At 35.5% G+C, this 13,531-nt stretch overlaps 1 protein-coding gene across 2 annotated transcripts in view; it reads left to right on the top strand.

Moving 5' to 3' along the window:
* The first annotated feature begins 4,439 nt into the window (after positions 1-4,439).
* ergic1 (endoplasmic reticulum-golgi intermediate compartment 1) overlaps positions 4,440-13,531 on the top strand; it is a 26,367-nt gene continuing 17,275 nt past the window's right edge. For both annotated transcript variants that reach the window (XM_051659052.1, XM_051659051.1), the window contains exons 1-2: positions 4,440-4,598; positions 11,190-11,251. In XM_051659052.1, coding sequence (XP_051515012.1) covers positions 4,579-4,598; positions 11,190-11,251 — 82 coding nt within the window. In that variant the 5' untranslated portion in view covers positions 4,440-4,578. The remainder of the gene's footprint in view (positions 4,599-11,189; positions 11,252-13,531) is intronic.

The raw sequence follows: 13,531 nt of genomic DNA, 5'->3' as shown, positions 1-13,531 counted from the left end.
CATTTAAAAGACTCATCAAATATAATAAAATAATGTCATTTCAATGAACAGTTTACCTACAAATTAAAGTTCTGTCATTATTTACTCATCATTATGCTCTCAACCCAAAGAATCGTTATGCAGCTGTTCTCATACAATGAGATTATAGTGACTTTGTAGAGCTTATAAAGTTTGTCATGACATGAGGGTGAGTAAATATTGATAGAATTATCATTTTTGTGAGGATTTAGTTGCTCACAGTATTTAAGATTTTTGCATACGGGCACCCCACAGTGAGTCATTTTTTTAAATAATAATTTCTAATATATATATTTCAGGAATCACTTGCAGTTTTATGTTTTCTCTGTCAGAAAGGGAAGTGAAAGAGTGTGATGAATGAGGCATTTCCTTTGTGTAGTAAATGATGATAGAATATACCAGTGTCATCACAGGCCATTTACGGACAGGTTACTTTGGGCAACAACTGTTAGTCCTGGGAAAATACTTGGTATGTCCTTTTCTCTTTACCATATATCAACTGTAGTCATTGTAGCTTCTATATTTATGTTTGAGACGGCTGAAATTTCTAGATAGACCCAGAAATGACATAGTGAAACATGTATTGCATAATACACCACATCCTTCAAGCAAGACAATTTTTGTGTTGACTATCTGTGATATCAAGTACTTTTATTTATTTATTTTTTTATATTTTTGAAAACTTGTCAAATCTGGACCTACCGGATCATAGAAGGATGATATTGTATATCTAGCTGTTTTACCTTGTTGTTACTTGACTGTCTCCGTTTTACTTTATTAAAAAATATACAAATGACCATATACAAATAACCATATTATTGCATATTGTGAATTTGTCCAGTTGTGAAAGACACAAATGGACCCTTTAGAATTATTTGTGCATGTATGGTTCCTAATGCCAGTTCAAGTCTTCATATAAAAATAAAGACTTATGCAAACACACACAACTTCAAATTTCAAAATGATAATTGGTGAACGCTTACATTTAAGTATAAAATACAAAGCACTGGGACATCCTTCATTTCCAATTACCCAAACAAGACACACTGTAAACCCTAATGTTGTCATTACTGAAAAAAATCAAGATTTCTAAGTTAAACTTTACTTGAAATGTCAAGTTTTGGGCTCATAACTCAGATATCTAAGTTGCTTGAACTTATTTATCTTAAAAATCTATAGACTTAGGATTTTAAGTGTTAATAACTCAAATGATTGAGTACAAAATTTAGGCTATGGGGAATACCCATAATCACTTGCACTTTACTTATTTAATTGTTTTCTTGGTCAAAGGGAACTTATGGGAGCATTTAAATAGTTGTTATTAAAAATTCATCATTTTTAGCTCTTTTGTAGTATTATTTATGTTGTTTGGTTGCAAATAGTTGTTTCGTGTGATGTCACCATTAGGGTAGTCTGTGTGGATCCTGTTAACTTTATTTCAGTGCATCTTATGCATAAGCAACTGAAGTGCAGGTGAAGTGCATTTCATTGGAGAATAAAGATTATTTAATGATTGACCTTAAATATGTTATAATAATCTTAATAATTTGAGTGTTATTGTATGATCTAAATTTGAGTCAGTTCAACTAAAATTAAGTAGAAGCAACAATGTTAAAATAGAAAATGTGAGTTAAGTCTACTTGCATCTAGTTACCTTAACTGAAATAGTTATTGTGACAAGGAGGAGGGCATGGCCGGGCCGTAAGGATGGACGCCTGGCACTGAGTTACCCCAATCAGCCGGAAGGGGGTTAAAGAGGAGTCGGAGATGCCAGTTCTACAGAGAGAGAGAGAGAGTTGCATGCAGCCGACAGAACGTGTGCATTCTGTGTTGGGCTGAAGAAGCCAACAGTGAGAGAGACACACAAAGCTGTGTGTGTGTGTGTGCGTGCGTGCGTGCGTGCGTGCGTGCGTGCCGGCGTCTGTAAGCTGAAAAGCACTTTTATGTTGTGTCTACATGAAACGTTTGTGTTATTAAAATCTACGTGAATGGTTCACCCGGTTCCCGCTTCCCCTTTCCACCCAACAACAAACCTTGTTACAGTTATGTTTATTTTTTATGAACACCAAGTTAAGTGAACTTTTGGAGACACCATTACTCAATTCATTTGAGGGAATTAGTTAACTCAATCAATTGAGTAAAGTCAGCTAATTTGGTCATTGTGGGATAACCCTTACCCTACAGTAGACAATACTGAACTGTGGTCAGGACTCTGTCTTGGCCATTTTTTAAAATATGGATTTTTTTCAATTTGATCCACTGCTGTGCTGTTGATTCACTTGTGTGTGTAGAATCATTGTCATGTTGTATGACACAGCTTTAGGTCACAGGCACACAGGCTGCTTGGAATTCATTGGTTCACATGTTTTTTCACATAGGTTCATATGCAGTATGTGTCAAACGTTTGGACACATTTGACTGAATTTATTTTTCTCATGATCTGAAAACCTTTTGATCTTAAAGGAATGATCCATTCAGTTCAAAACAAGTTAAGCTCAATGAACCCTCCTATTGTGTTTGGGTCATTTTTGTCCTGAGAGAGGTAAATAATATTTTTTAAATACCTCATAGTTATTTAGTATTCACTGGTTTAGCTGTAGTAAATAGTTGTCTATTTTGAAATGTCAAAGAAATTCTCAATATTGTAACTTTGTTGTACAGTAACTTTGTTGGCATACATAATAAAATGTGTTTTTCTGTTAACGTGCCATATACGATATATATATATATATATATATATATATATATATATATATATATATATATATATATAATTTAATTTAAGTTACAATATTGAGAATTTCTTTGACATTTCAAAATAGACAACTATTTACTACAGCTAAACCAGTGAATACTAAATAACTATGAGGTATTTAAAAAATATTATTTACCTCTCTCAGGACAAAAAAAAATATATATACTGTATAAGATGAAGTTATGTATATCAGAATGAGCTTTATTGCCAAGTATGCTTACACAAGGAATTTGTCTTGGTGACAGGAGCTTCCAGTACACAATGATACAAAACAGCAACAAGACTTTAAAATTGTTACAAAATAGATAAATACTGAAAAGAAATAAGTATATATACATCCATACACACAAACACACACACACCTATATATATATATATATACACACACACACACATACATACACACACACACATACACATATATATGTGTATATATATATATATATATATATATATATATACACACACACACACACACATACATACACACACACATACACATATATGTATATATATATATACATACAGACATACATACATACATATACACATATATATACACATATACATATATATGAATATATATACATACATATACATACATACAGTACATACACACACACATACGTAGTGCAAATCTAAATACAAATTGATTATATGAACTAAATACTGTTATATGAACAGTAAGAAGTTAATAATGAGTTACAATATGGTTTTAGATGAAAACAATCAGGTTTTATAAGCTTAAATTCCACTGGGTGAAAATTGACCTGCTAATGCAAAAAGTGTATGCAGACTCTGAATGCAACAGGAGGGTAAACAGCATTCGTGGAATAATGATGATTTCGGCAAAGAATAATTTTGACTCATTCCTCCATTCAAAAAAAAAAAAAAACAAGTAAGGCATTGAATGTAAGTAAGCGAATGAGGCCAGTCCATAAACACTAAAATATGCATTGTTTCAAAAATATAGCCACAAGATGTAAATTTATATTTAAAAGTTCACATATATTCAACGAAACCCTTAATCCCATTCCCAGTAGGCTATTATAGCCTATATAAGTTTACACATGTAAAGTTCATAAAGTTCATTACACAATTTCCATACTTGAGTTTGTGTTATTTCCTAGTTTTGATGATTTCATTATGAGACTACTCTAAAATGTGGAAAAACACAAAAATGAATAGGTGTGTCGATACTTTCGTCTGATATTGTAAATAGAGGTGCATTAATGGAAAACTGTAAATGTGGGAATATCAGTAAGACTGATTAGGTGAATCCAAATCGACAGATAGTGGATTTTTTGCCGTAATTACATGTTCTATTTAAATACATGAGAATGTAAAACCGATTTATTATTGGAGCCTGTTAAATTGAAGATCAAACATATTTTATAGAAGCCACTTGTGGGTTTCAGAAACTTCATGAAACAGCTCTATTCTCAGATTACACACTGAGACAGATTTAGAAAGAACACAACAGAGTTGCAGTTTATTTGTTGTAGGAACAATATTTGACTGTTTGACCACATAAACGGAAGCGAAACTTGTACAACTTAACGTTGAATCCTGAATCTCCCTGGGCAACACGTGAAGTTCACACACCACAACGTAATTCACAAAGCGGAAACAGAATCATCGCGGTCGCTCTCGTCAGACCAATGGGATTGTGCAAAGCGTCCTAAGCAGTTGTCACATCCGGTGTGAGGAGCCGGCAGGATTGAAGGAAGAATCTGGAGTTGTCCCTCACTTGTCTCCGTTATCTTTAAACACTTTTGGCTTTGTTTTGAATTCGTGCAATCACAATGACTTTCGATGTTAGGAGGTGAGTAGCGGTTTAAAGCCGTTCGGTCGCTCATTTGCGATTTTTTGTTTTTCCTGTAGTGCATGAATCAAACACAATCACCATCAAATGATAGACACAATGGCTGTAACTTAAAATCTAGTGAGCTGCCTATCTAGACAACATTTGTAGGCATCAAATGTTTCAATATTTTTGCCCTATAATGCTGTCTAGATAGGCTGCTCGCTAGATTTTAAAATACAGCAAATAGTTTTATAAACTACAGCAGATGACGTAGTTTAAAACACTTTTAATTCGGTTTCTTCAATCGCAAAAAGTTTGGTAAACTTTAAGAGCACAAAACTGCTCTTTATTAATGTTTATGAATCCTTGTAGTTTAAACAAATGCCTAAATATGTCTTGTTAGGCAAGAACTCACTAGGTTTTGAGACACAGCCAATAGTTTAATAAACTACAACAGAATAACACGTTTTTGTAGTGTGAAAACACTTTTAATTGATTTTCTTTGATGTCAAAATGTTTGTAAACTTTGTTTAAGAGTATAAAACTGCTCTTGATAAATATTTATAGATGTTTATGCAAATGCCCATATATGATGTCTAGGTATAGGCAGCACACTAGGTATTGAGACACAGCCAATAGTTTAATAAACTACAGCAGAATAACATGTTTATGTTCAGCTTGTATTGTGAAAACACTTTTAAATCCGTTTCTTTTATCTCAAAATGTTTGCCAAACTTTAAGAGCATAAAACTGCTTTTGATAAATATTTATGAATCCTTGACATTTACACAAATGTCCACATTTGATGTCTGTAGGCAGCTCACTATAGCCTTAGAGACTAAGAATAACATGATTTTTTTTGTTCAGCTTGTTGTGTGAAAACACTTTTAAATCCATTTCTTTAATCTCAAAATGTTTTGCAAACTGCTTGAAAAATATTTATGAATGCGTTACCTTATAGAAAGATGTAGATGATGCTGTCAGCACTGACAACATTTAGGTTTTGGTGCACTGTTGGCATGTGTCAGCAAAATTGTAGCTGCTGTCTATATTTTTAATTGCATTATATTTCAATGAAATGCATGCCTGCTTAGTCACATTCTTTAAGGTTTATAAACACAAAGGCTATTGCTGTACAGAACTGAGCTAGATCTTTGTCAGTTTTTATTGGACTGTTAGATATTTCATTTAAAAACCTGATATGGTACAAAGTCCACCCCTTGTTTCAACACTCTATTTTTTTTTAAGCAAACAACTCCAATTCCTGTTCGCACACAGTTATGCAAATTCAAAACAGGCCCTATACAAATGAAAATGACACTTATTCCATCACATCATGATTCTGCCACTATATGGAGTCCAAAGTATTGTCTATTTATTCATTATATAATTAGCAATGGTGAGTTGTGCTATTCACTCTGAATTAAGAAAGGCATCTCAGGAATGTGCGTAAATATAACGAATCATTAACATGGCCCATAACAAAGTTTTCAGTTTAGTTTTTACATAAATGTCACAAGATTGCGAAGTGTCGGACATTTATGCAACATTTGTTTGTACATTTCTTGACCAGTTGTTGATAGCACACTACTCTCTCTCTCTATTACAAAGCGTATTTAGTTTCGTCCTTTGCTTCACCATTTGGGAATAGCTTCAGTAAGGAATCCAAAATGGTAAAAAAAAAAAAAAGGCTTTTCATATATTTGTCTGTTTGTCCCTGAATGAGATGTCTCACTTCTTACCTTGCTATGAAAATATGCATGACGACGACAGGTGTTTTATGCAGTCTGATGAACACCATATGATTGTCAGAAGCTGTAGTAATCATTCTTGATAGCAACACTTAGTATCACAATGGCATTCTGTGCAAAGCTCCTGTTTCCAAACATATCATTTTTCGTTTTCCATGGCATTCAATACTGATAAAATGACGGTTTTGACTTCGGTAAATGAGTCCTCTAAAAATTGCACAGTCGCTCATCTTTAAAAACACATTTAAGGAATTAGGTTATCAGACACGAGCACGTCATATGCAATGTTCAGAATAGCACACTAACTTACTACTCTTACTATTTCAGCAGTATACAGACAGTAAACATACTTTATATACATACAGTGCATTCAGAAAGTATTGAGACCCCTTCATTTTTTTCACATTTCTTAATTTTGCAGCCTTATGCTAAAATGCTTTAAATTATTTCCATAAAATCCATACCTCATAATGACAAAGCAAAAACCAGATTTTTGATAATTGCTAATTTATTAAAATGAAAAAACTGAAATATCACACTGACATAAGTATTCAGACCCTTAACTCAGTACTTAGTTGAAGCACCTTTGGCATCGATTACAGCCTCAAGTCTTTTTGGGTATGATGCGACAAGCTTTGCACACCTGGATTTGGAGATTTTCTGCTATTCTTCTCTGCAGATCCTCTCAACCTCTGTCAGGTTGGATGGGGAGCGTCGGTGCACAGCCATTTTCAGGTCTCTCCAGAGATGTTCGATTGGGTTCAAGTCCGTTCTCTGGCTGGACTAGTACATTCACAGAGTTGTCCCTAAGCCACTCATTTATTGTCTTGGCTGTGTGCTTAGGGTCATTGTCCTGTTGTAAGGTGAACCTTCGTCCCAGTCTGAGGTCCTGAGCACTGTGGACCAGGTTTTCATTAATGATATCTGTTTACTGTGTTCAGCTTTCTTTCAACCCTGATCAGTCTCCCAGTCCCTGCTGCTTAAAAACACCCTCACAGCATGGTGGTGGTAGCATGGTTGGTATGGTATTGTGCAGGTGATGAGCGGTGCCTGGTTTCCTCCAGACATGATGCTTGAAATTGAGGCCAAACAGTCCAATCTTCGTTTAATCAGACCAGAGAATCTTGTTTCTCACAGTCTGAGAGTCTTTTAGGTGATTTTTTTGTGTCTTGCACTGAGGAGACGATTCCGTCTGGCCACTCTGCCATAAAGGCCAGATCGGTGGAGTGCTGCAGTGATGGTTGTCCTTCTGCAAGTTTCTCCCATCTCCACACATGATCTCTGGGGCTCAACCAGAGTGACCATCGGGTTCTCACCAAGGCCCTTCTCCACCGATTGCTCAGTTTGGCTGGGCGGCCAGCTCTCGGAAGAGTCCTGGTTGTTCCAAACTTCTTCCATTTAAGAATTATGGAGGCCACTAAGCTTTTGGGAACCTTCAATGCAGCAGAATGTTTTTTATAGCCTTCCCCAGATCTGTGCCTCAACACAATCCTGTTTCTGGGCTCTGCAAGCAGTTCCTTTGACCTCATGGCTTGGTTTTTTTGCCTTTCCAAATCATGTCCAATCAATGGAATTTGCACAGGTGGACTCCAATCAAAGTGTAGAAACATCTCAAAGATGATCCAGAGAAATGGGATGCACCTGAGCTATATTTCAAGTGTCATAACAAAGGGTCTGAATAGTTATGTCAATGTGATTGTAACACTGTTCAGTGGAAAGGATAACAGGGAAGCGAGGTTTCCAGGTTCAGGTAAGCGTTTAATTTGGCCACCTTGATGCTTACAGTTTCATAAACTCAACAGTCTCTTAGGCACAGAGTTATTTAAACACATCAGCTTCACAGACAAATAGTTACTTAAACACTTTAACTTCATAACACAATAATCATAACAGCTTCTGTAGCACCGTGGCCTTCCTTGTGCCAGTCTCTCTCTGGAGAGATGTTTGACCACGCCATTTGCTCAGTGTTATTTGATAAAAAAAACAAAAAAAAAAACAATTCTATGCTGTGTTACATTCTGGTAGCTGTTATTGTACATTTGTACTGTTCAGTGTCTTTGAACAGCTGGGGTTGTTTCGTGCTGTTGTAATGCAGGAAATAAGAAATATCTGACAGATTCAAGCAGTGTACTTTTAAATAGCCTGGGGGAATGTGCAAATGTTCTGCCTGTTATTCAACACACTGAAGTGTGTATATTCTGCCTAATCCTTACACTTTTGTGTCTGTACAGAATAACTTTGAACTGTGTCCAGCAGTATTGAAAACCAGAGTATGCAATTGATTTCTATAGCATACAGTTCAGGAAATCCTAGATGTTAAACATATTTTACCAGCTGAGTACACATTTTCAAAGAACATTTAGTAAAGGCATAAACAGATTCGTATGCTGAAAAGCTATTGCACAAGACTTGTTGTCATTGGTTATTTTTACTTAGATTAATCTAGTTTAAGGCATTCTGGCTTTTCCAGTTTTGGTAAACTAAGTGATATAATTTTTATCTGTTAGATAAATTCTTAGATTAATACCAATATAGAGATAGCGTTAAAAATGAGATCTTTGTTATGAGCAGTGTTGTGATTAATTTCCATTGACAGTAAGTTCTGTTTTGGTGTGGTGAAACGTTCAAAATCATCATAAAAAAAAGGCAAGATACGCATATGTCTCACATGTTACTTTTGTGGTATTTGCGAGCCAAAGAACATTCTGACCTGAATGAATGAGTGAATCCAGACAGATTGAATTGAACCACAGGATGCATTTAATCAACAAAACATTTCCCAATATTAAATTAGAATTTAAGTTTAAATAGAAAACGAACTGCCTCTTATAGTGGCCCCAAAATATTTTGTCACTTAAATGTAATTTAGACAAAATATCAAACCAAGTGCCATACGCAAGCAAAGCTTTATTATTTCTCAAAGAATTAGCTATTTTTGCTATAACTTTAAAAACTGGTGTTAAAGTGATTTTAAAGGGATGCATGGTCAATTCCCCTCAAGTTCACACACATGACATTAACTATGGACATTGTCCACATCCACAAAGTGTCATAAGAGTTTTTGTTTTCAATTTGACCAGTATGTCTATTGATTCATAATTTAAAACCGAACTAAACATCTTTTTCTGAAATGTTAAAATAAATGTCGCTTTGGTTTGAAATTTCAACATGCATATATTTTTAAGCATGACTTTATGTGTCTAAATACATTTTACTGTATATTCTCCATCTGAAACTGACCAAATCCAGTCTCTTACAGTCAGTGGGGGTTTTCAGTGGCTTTAGAACAGCGTGTCCTTCTTTAGAGTTTCACACAATAGGGTCATACCTTCTACATCCTGTGAGCTCTTCTGTCAGAACACAGTGAACTGTTTAGGGTTCCTGTCGTGAGAGGAGGGGGCAGAACAGCAACACCAGAGTGTTACAGGAAAACAAGTCCTCCCACCCGCCTGCATTACGTCATCTCTGGGTCATTTTGCTCCAAGAAATTTTCACAGATGTGAATGTTTTTGGATTGCCGACGGCGTGAGAGGTTGGACCAGAGTTGTGAAGTAGCTGTGAAGGAAGGTTGCAAAGCCGAAAAAGGCCAAGTTTACATCTGTGAGCTGGATAGTTTGGCTTTAGAGCTCAAATAGCTTGAGAAAGCTCCTTAAAAAGCCAGGGGTTGGACTGATTCCTACAGAGAGTTATATTACTCAGAGACTCCCAACGGTTGATGTCTGCTCTACCAAACTGAATGTTGTTTTCCACTCATCTTTTATGAAAATTAACATTGAAAGTATAGCTCTGTTAATAACTTGTACAATAACGTGCTTTGCTGTCACTCCGGTCCTTGTTATTTGAAATAATTATTGTGAATAATTTGTGTATAGTATATAAGTAAAGGAGGGACAAGTCGAAATACATTTTTGTTGTAATCAACATTATGCCATAAATGCTGTTGATTGAGCTGAACTTGTATTGAATCCAGAATATTCCTTTAAGGATGTTTCAGTATTTGTACTAGGAAATGAGCCAGAGAGAATGAGCATGTTTGCATGTACACAAATGTGCTGATAACTATCAAAAATCAGTTTATTAAAAACAGCCAACGTATGAAACCTGGCTTTGCATGCGTTTTGAAATCATCTGATGATTTTCTGCCTTTGAGGTCAAAACATAAACACTTGCACACTTTGGATAAGCCGGTGAGAATGCAGATAAAATTGTTTACATGCAACGCAAAATAAGGATATAAGCAAAAATGTACATGTGCCGACTGGTTCTTGATTAAACCGTTTATGCCCTTCCCCCATAAAGGAAAACTGTTTACATGACCACATACAGCTTGACAGCTTATTAAGCATAACTGGTGTAAATACGCGCGTGTAAACACACTCAATGATTCAAATTGGATTTTTTGCAGTGTAACTTATCTGTTTTACAAAATCGACATAGGGCTCCCTTTAACCCAGAGTTAATGTTTTTCAGTGTGTCATTTTGACATGGCCATTGTTTGCTTTCCCTGATGTTACCTCTGATCTTGGATAGTGATTAGTACATTAGGAAGTGTTGACAGCTTTCCCTATGACCTCAACCGCACTGCTGGGTAGCGAGAATCTAAAGCAGATCAGAGGTTGTGGTTTTAAGGCAGGAATGCAGTGGAAGAGGTGGAACTCAAGAAGCAGGCGTCACTCCAGGCTGTTGCGTCTGGCCCAGTGTTTCATGGACTGCAGCCATAGCTCACATTCCTCAGCGCCCCTGTAATGCCTTACACTACGCTGGGAACAGAATGTGCTTTCACGTGCATTCTTCCCAGGAGAACACAATATTGACCTTTCTTTACCCCCCTTTTGTCTTTCCCTTCTTTTCCTTCCAGGTTCGATATCTACAGGAAAGTGCCCAAAGATCTTACCCAGCCAACGTATACTGGAGCTTTCAGTAAGTGCCAATGTTTATAGTGCTGCTTCCCCTCCATACACAAAAATTGATTGCCACATTTTAAGTGATCTTGGAAGACAAAAAATATATATTCATTTTCTCAATAAGGATTTAAAAAAATGCATTAATAAAGAGTTCTAAGCCATGCACCAAACCAACCAGCTCTAAGATGAGTCACAAGAGTACAAACTTTGATTTGAAGCAAAAACACATTTGAAAATTGGTAAAAAGACAAAGGCACAAGACGGTTCTTATTCTTTTGTAGGGGTAGGGGAATTGACTACAATACTTAAAACATTGCAAATGATGTAATCGAATAAAAACAAAAGGCACAAAATGAAATATTGACATGTTGTCATCGATTATAAGTGTAAAATGAATCTATTTATGAAATAGTCAGTTATATAGAAATATGTAGGTTTGAGAGTGTACAGTAGGTGGACCGACTTGATTACGTAATTCGCAAAGCTTCATGTCAGTAAGTGGTCGCTAAACTGAGCACTTTCTGTTGCAAATTTTCGGTTAATCTCTCTTCAGAATTATGGATTGTGTAGATCTTGTATGGGATTTTGTCAATTAAACACATTTTTCTTTTAATTGAATTGAAATCACACTGAAATGTGGCTTCTGCAGAAGCATTTGCCATGATTTAACAATCTCTGATCTCATGATAGGCCTGCTTTGAATGGTTTATACATTTTCGGTACAAATCATTATCTCTGCAGAGAAAATTAATGGGATTTTGACTTCTGGAACCTGACTGTTGTACTTTATAACCAGCCTCATCTGGCACTGGCTTTTATAGACTGTTGCACATCTGGCCCTTGTCCTTTATTGTAAACATTCTTCCATCTTGTATTTCCTCACACGACATTCCTGCTTTGATCCCGACTGATTATTCACTACTGTCAAACCAATTTGCTGACTCAGTTCTAGTTTCCTAATTTTTGCCTGTTGGATGGTTCATAGTTTCAGCATTCATCGTTACACCGTAGGATACATTTTTGTAAGATTAGGTGTTGCATTTGACTCATGATGGAATGATAGTTAGTTAGCGCTGTTATTGCACACTCATTCTTGCCAGTCTATTGTTGTTTTAGCCTCGAGTGAATTACCTCACGTTTAGTCATGTTTGCTGAAACGTACGACAATGACCGTAAACACAACCATAATAACCACAACTCCTAAACCGGTTTTGCAATTAAGTTCTCATGTGCTCAAGGGTAAATATCTATGGTTTGAAAGGTAAACTAATGAGAACGTGTGTTTGTAGTTTTATTGGTGTGTTTTCAAAACTAAGTGAATAACGACATCGACATCTATCTGATAACGACATCTATTTGTTTAGTTGATTTAGTTGACTTAGAAAGCTTTCAAATATAGTTAATGAAATACAGCAAATGAGCTAAAAATAAAAAGATAATGAAATCTGTCTGATCAAAGTTTTCCATATAGTTAACAAAACAAAAATTGTATAAAATTAATAATCTACAATAGATAACATCATCTGTTCGATGTTCAACATAATAGACTGTGTTTTTCAAGCTTTTCTGTTGTTAACGAAACCAATTTAAAACCGTAAAGGAAATCAGTTAAATAAGCTAAAATCAGTTATCTACGAACAGCATCTGTCTGATGTTATGGACTGTTTTTCAGACTTTTGCGTATAGTCAATGAAACAAATATAAAGTTAATGAAACAAAGTAGTATAAAATTAATAATCTACAAAGATAACATCTATCTGGTATAATCGACTGCTTGTGAAGTATTTCAGACAATGAAATAGCTTATAAAAAGTAAAGGAAATTGAAAATCAATACTCTACGAAGATAATATCTGTCTGATTTAATCAGCTGTTTTCAAAGCTTCCTTGTATAGTTAAACTATAGTGTGTGTTAGCAAGTTAAGGAAAAGAAAATAGGACAAAATCAACTGTTTAATTTTAATATCACTGAAGTGTTTAATTCTTTCCAATTAATATCTTCAGTAAGTGGAAGACATGATTGTATGTCAAACTTGAATCCGTGAGGGCCGTGATCTATGTGTCATAGCGACACGCCTTGTTTGTGCTTGTAGCTAAACATTAGCTTGTGTAAACTGGAATAAACCACAAGTCAGAGTATGACGTGTCAACCACAAAGTCATGTGACCATAGAGTCACCGGAGACTGTCTCCATGTAAATATGCTCTTCTGCGACCAGCCTCTGTAACTCATTTGATCACATGGTGAACTCGGTAATGATTACGTTAACCAGTGCCATAAAGCCACACACACTCATT

This window comes from Myxocyprinus asiaticus, chromosome 27 (assembly GCF_019703515.2).
Source record: "Myxocyprinus asiaticus isolate MX2 ecotype Aquarium Trade chromosome 27, UBuf_Myxa_2, whole genome shotgun sequence".
Taxonomy (NCBI): domain Eukaryota; kingdom Metazoa; phylum Chordata; class Actinopteri; order Cypriniformes; family Catostomidae; genus Myxocyprinus; species Myxocyprinus asiaticus.
This window is presented reverse-complemented; position numbering and strand designations above follow the sequence as displayed.